The following is a 5,793-nucleotide window of genomic DNA, read 5'->3' on the forward strand; positions in this document are numbered from 1 at the left end:
GCCATAAGAGAAGAAGAAACCAATGCACCAATCCACCTATTTACTATCTTTTCAATTTGGTGACCTCAGATTATGTGAAAGTCTTTTTTCCATTTTATTGTAAGGCCAAAAGTCAAAATACTTTTAGCTCTTGGAGATATGGTCTAACTCATCTACTCACGAATATAGATTTTAGAAAATAGTGCAACCTGGCTTGAGTGGCAAGGGGAGAAGCTCATCATGGCCTGAGCTTAACTGTCAGAGGCTGCAGGAAAGAGACAATAGAGAAGCTTCCCTGTGGTTTTAATTTAATGATAATAGAAAAAAAAATTCCAAACCAATTTCTATAGATAAAGCTCCAATGACACAGAAACTGGAAACAAATTAAGAAGAGAAGAGGGCAATGGTTTTGAATAGCCCAGGGAAAGGAACATTGTTAAAATGAGGGAAGAAATCATTATCAGTTATTTTTTAGAGAAAGCTATTGGAGAAGAATGAAGCCAGGCAAGTGCAGCAAAATCCTTTTTAATATTTCCAATGGGCCAGGCGAGCCCAACCCATATTTACAGAGGCATTGTGAATACATTTGTATCTAATTTCTTACTGACAGAGTAAAAATATTCATATTACTGCATTGTCTTTCGTAAATACCTCAGATGAAAGGAAACATTTAAAGCAATGTGTTTGGTAGATATGAATAGCTTTAATTTAAAATAAATAAGTCCAGTGCTGAGGCTAAACTAAGGATCCAAATTAACTTCTGTGATAATATCCTAAAAGGCAGCCAATGCATAAAATGACTTGAATGTGTATTTCTGACAATCACGGAATTGAATAATTGTAAATTGAAGTAAAAACCCAGAATACAGAACCGAGAAAATCGGATGCAATTATATTCAGTGCCAGCTACTTCCAAAAAGAGCCATTGTAGCCCGAAAGTTTAATCTGTATGGAAGCTGAATGTCACTCTATGATGTGGTAGAATGAATGCTGAATCGAACTGTGTCTACCTGCCAGGGCACTTCCAAATTCCAACCAAAATAATGGTATAGTTCAGTGTATATATAAGACTGTGAGATCTACAGCAGGGATCTCATGCTCTGAAAGAGGGAAATTGGAAAATAATCAAGAGGTTTTTGTTGGACTTATCCAAACTCTGGAAAGGGCTCAGTATCCTTGGATAAAATGCCTTCTGTTTCCTCTGATGTATTTCAAAGGTCTAAATTGGCACTCCACCCAACCACTCAGGTGGAAATTCCACTAACTAAGGTGGCAGTAGGTTCAGGATTGATCTTCCCAAGCCCAATATTGTAGCTGGCACATTCATTTTTGCTGCCTTTAATAACACAACATGAGTGTTTGTTTTTTTTTTGGGGGGGGGAGGGGCATATAGGTTCCACTGCTGTTTTTACTGCCTCTACACAGGCTCAGACCTGATGGTAGGCTCTTCTCCCCCTTCCTAACCAAAGCTTGGTTTTCCAAGCCCCAGAATTTGTTATGAACTGAGCTCAAATTCAGTCAGAACTACAGATTCGGTTAACAAGGGCCTGATTATCTGCTACTGACACAGAACCCCTGTTCCATTTCTTCCTACATCTGGAACTCTCGCGGTTGTAACTAAAGCAGATGATTGAATGGGCACTGACTAGTTGGAAGGATGTAATGGTCCACCTATTTGCAATGGTTTGCCCATCGGATGGATTATGTTTACAGGGTTTGGTTCGATCCCTTCTCTTCTTACTTTACAGTGATCTTGAGAAGATATGGAAATCTCTAAAGTGGGACACCTGGTTCTTTAAAGTGGGACACTCGGTTAAGCTCTCTGAAGCATTCTGTAGGTGTTACTCCTTGATTTCACTGAAAGAGCAGTAGCTTGGTCCAAGTCCTAGCACTGTGCAGTCAGTGGTTTTGGTATCACACTTTCCACAGTAACAGTCAGTGGCTACCGGATATGAATACAGTGAGTCAGCCTGGTTAGCGCAACCCGGGACCTTCACTGTTTCGTACACAAACTCCTTGAAAGTGCATATACTTTGGCCGCTGAGTATCACTGGGTCCTTGAGGACTACATCCTGAAAAACACATGAAGGGAGAGATTAGACTACCATAAGATATTTTGAGTTTCTATTTGGCTGGTTTGGAGAATGAGGCATGGATTAGGCTTTCTCTGTTAGATTCCCCAGAAAACCACCTCATTTCTAAGCCTAGGAAATATTTCACATAACGAAGACTTCAGTGACCCTTATTCTTAGAGTTGTCCTGAATATGTTTCTGGGAGAGACAGAAATAGAGGTGTATGCTAAGATAATAAATAACAGGACATTTAAAAATTTTGTACCATTCTTAACCTGAAGCCATAATTAGCCATATTTATGACAACTTGAAATACCCAGAATGTAGGTTTATTTGCACCAAAAAATCACTTCAAAAAGACCCATATTTTTCCTGAGAATATGATAAGGGAAGATGAATGATAGTTCATTGATCATATGCTTAGAAACTTTATAAATATTCATATCATGCCTTGAGAATTCAACTGCCCTTTATATATTTTTTATTGAATATTCAAATATAAAAGTAAATGAGTGGACTTGCATTTAATAAGTTTTTAAGGCAACTTTGAAAGGAATTATTCACCTACTCAGAACCAGAAGCAATTTATGCTGGAGAGGTAACAAACTTAGCTGTTTTCATTCATTTTTAGGATGGTAATATCACTTGATGGGAGTCTCAGTTGGTCATTAACACTTTTGGGCTAGTCGTTTTGCACTTATTTACTAGGTTGTTTAATGCCCATTCCTAGAAGTGAAACCCCATAAGGTCAAGGAAATATATTTCACTAAAATCAACACTGCCCTTATAGTCCAATTAATCCATTCCTGAAACAATAGCAAAAATGATGAAGAAATGGTTCTTCTGATTGGATTTATTTCATATACATATATATGTTTGAAATAAATATGAAATAAATATTATACATATTTAGATAATTTTGTAGCCATGGAGAAACGGATAGTAAAATAGAAGCCAAAAATTATAGCTGTGAATTTTAATGATTCTTGTAATCAAATTGCATTTTCCTTTATTGATATCATTTTCCTCTATAGCTGTCATAACTAATTTTGTTCATTTTTGGCATGACCATCTACTCTAATTCTAGATTTTCCTACATTTGGGAAAAACGTCTTTCATTCATTTACTCAGTCGTATTTATTGAGCGCTTACTGTGTGCAGAGCACTGTACTAAGTGCTTGGAAAGTACAATACAGCAACAGATAGAGACAATCCCTACCCAACAATGGGCTCACAGTCTAGAAACTATTGTGAATTGATTAAATCAGTTATTAACCTAACTTAAACCCTGAATAGTTTTTGGTTATGTAGGCACTCTGTAAATGCAATCTGTCATCTTTTATAACAACCAATCTGTGATTAATGAAATGGGATGTTTGCTTCAGATCAGTTCAGCTTCTATTTTACCCCCATGATAGTACATCTAGTATTCTCACCTTGTTAAAGCAGTAGCCAGCACACCAAGTGGTATTGACATTTATGCAGAATCCACACTCCTCTTTTTCCACTGCTATGGTCACATTGGATAACTCACACTTATTACAACAAATTGCTTTCCAGCAAAGAACAAGGACGTACACATAAATCGTCTTCATTCTGTTGTATGAAGTAAACAATTAAAAAAGATGACCAGAAATCATGAAACATTGAATATAATTGATATAAAACTAATTCATTGGGTCAAATTGACTGAAACAAAACAAAATTCAAATCCTCCTAATATTTCTTGTATTTCAGCAAGTGACTTCTTTGGTTGGGGAAGAAATTTCTTACCATTCAGCAATTGATCCAAACCAGAAATCCACCAATCGTAGAAGTTAAAGTGGTTACTCAGGGACAGGCATTGCTAAAAGATCAGTCATCAGACTTGCAAGGCTAAAGTTTATCATATTACCTAAAATTCAATAATAAAGCGATTCCTGATTTCATCAATCTTACAAGTATTTGGAGACAAATTTGCTTAAATTTGAGTAAGATGAGCCTATTTTGGTTCAAGTGCAACAGTTTTCCATAGAAGCATCGAAACATAGAGAAAGAGAGCAGGAAAGAATCTGCCCCTGCCTCCTGTCCAGATGAGTATCCATTTTTCCCAAGTTTGGAGATTCCAGAACACCCCTTAAAGAGTCCCCAGATAAGATATGATATGAAAAATTTAACAGCTCTGCTCTCAATGAATTATGCTCAATTCCCTATCCACCCCCAAATGGTAAAATTGGTTTTAATGAAATCGATGAATCACTCAATAAATGGAATTTATTGAGCACTTACTTGGTACAGAGCATGGTGCTAAGCGTTTGGAAAAGTACAACACAATAGTGTTGGGTGAATGGAAGAATAACATTACAGTAAATATATTATTCCTCAAACTGTACAAATTCAGAAATTCTGCATTTTCAAAATCAACGAGAAGGATATAATAGGAAAAATTCATCCCTTAAGACATTACCTGAATCCTCCTGGGTTTTCTGGGAAAATGATCTGTTGAGAGAACAAAATCTCAGTTCACCTTTTATACAAAATCAGGTGTAACATACACCTTGAGGATTTGTAGGGTATTCATGTGATCAACTCTAGCCTGGTGCTTGGTGAAATAGGATAAATGTTTAGATAGATGGTGAGATAAAAACCTTGTTGAACTATTCTAAATTCATTCAACTGGAAATATTATTACCTGACTAGTTAATTTTTAAAATCAAATATTTTGCCCTAAAATAAGGTTTTCCTCATCATCTCATTTTAAAAGTAAGTATTCCTTCCAACTTTGGCAGCAACTTTAACTTGAAGATCTCAAGATTATTTACAAGAGTTGAAATCTGAGCAGGTTTAGATGGTGAGCAAAATTATATTTATATAAATTATCCCCAAAGTAGATTGTAATGCCTTAGCTGCACAAGAATCCTATTTAAGATGTCCAAGATTTGAGGATATCCAAATTGAACTTTCTTTTCCACTGTCCTAAGTCAAGGAATGAAGAAATAAAATGTACTGTTATGTGGCTACACGGCAAATATGCGGCTCCAAAAAAGCTTGCAAAGTAGATCTCTTTGACAAATCCATGAAATACTTTTTTTCCCATTTCGCCCTTTACTGATATTATTCCAATTTGAGCCTAAGCACAGTAGGCTAGAATCATGATTTCCTCTGTTCCACATATCCAGTAGCACATCGATTTAAGTAACAGACTATCTGTTATAATAATAACAACAATAAGAGTAATGATAATTCATATTGCATTATACCCACTATAGACAGAAGTGAGGGAGTGGGTAGCAATTTACGTTTCGTTCTAAATGATTCCATCCAGTGATGCATTCAGTAAAGGTCCTCTTGTGGTTTGAATAAGTAATGCTTCTCCTAAAGTTCAATGCTGAGTTTGATGATGCAAATAGTGTTAACAGTTCACTGGCTGCTGAAATTTCACTACTCAGTTGACTCTAGACTTTTCAGATATACAGAGAATAGTGTTCTCCCTTATAATAATAATGATATTATTATATTCCCTTATAAATAGGGAATATTATATATACATTATATGTTATAAACTAGGGAATATTATAATACTCCCCTAGAATTGTGAGAATAGTGTTCTAGTGCTCCCACTAGGAAGCAAGTGCCTTGAAAGGATTGTGTCTAGCAATTCTATTCTCATTTAACACCACTGATTTACTGTGCGTGCATATCTAGGATCTACATAAAAAGAAGCACTTCCAAGTGCTCCAGAATCCACTCCTTCTAATCCAC

General features: G+C 36.0%; 1 protein-coding gene across 1 annotated transcript; it reads right to left on the reverse strand.

Annotated features, from left to right (window-relative positions):
- Positions 1-488: 488 nt before the first annotated feature.
- On the reverse strand, positions 489-4,573 carry FSHB (follicle stimulating hormone subunit beta). The gene is made up of 3 exons (XM_001505631.4): positions 4,499-4,573; positions 3,489-3,648; positions 489-2,051 (listed from the first exon to the last, which is right to left on the reverse strand). Exons 2-3 carry the CDS (start codon positions 3,645-3,647, stop codon positions 1,821-1,823), a joined length of 390 nt encoding a protein of 129 aa, XP_001505681.1. The 5' UTR covers position 3,648; positions 4,499-4,573; the 3' UTR covers positions 489-1,820.
- Between the last annotated feature and the right edge of the window lie 1,220 nt (positions 4,574-5,793).

This window comes from Ornithorhynchus anatinus, chromosome 3 (genome assembly GCF_004115215.2).
Source record: "Ornithorhynchus anatinus isolate Pmale09 chromosome 3, mOrnAna1.pri.v4, whole genome shotgun sequence".
In the NCBI taxonomy this organism is placed as follows: domain Eukaryota; kingdom Metazoa; phylum Chordata; class Mammalia; order Monotremata; family Ornithorhynchidae; genus Ornithorhynchus; species Ornithorhynchus anatinus.

Bases quoted from the DNA above. Each gene is read 5' to 3' on its own strand.
- FSHB (XM_001505631.4), bottom strand. From the start codon at position 3,647: ATGAAGACGATTTATGTGTACGTCCTTGTTCTTTGCTGGAAAGCAATT. The intron at 2,052-3,488 runs GTGAGAATACTA...TGTGTTTTTCAG, and splicing joins CTGGCTACTGCTTTAACAAG to GATGTAGTCCTCAAGGACCC.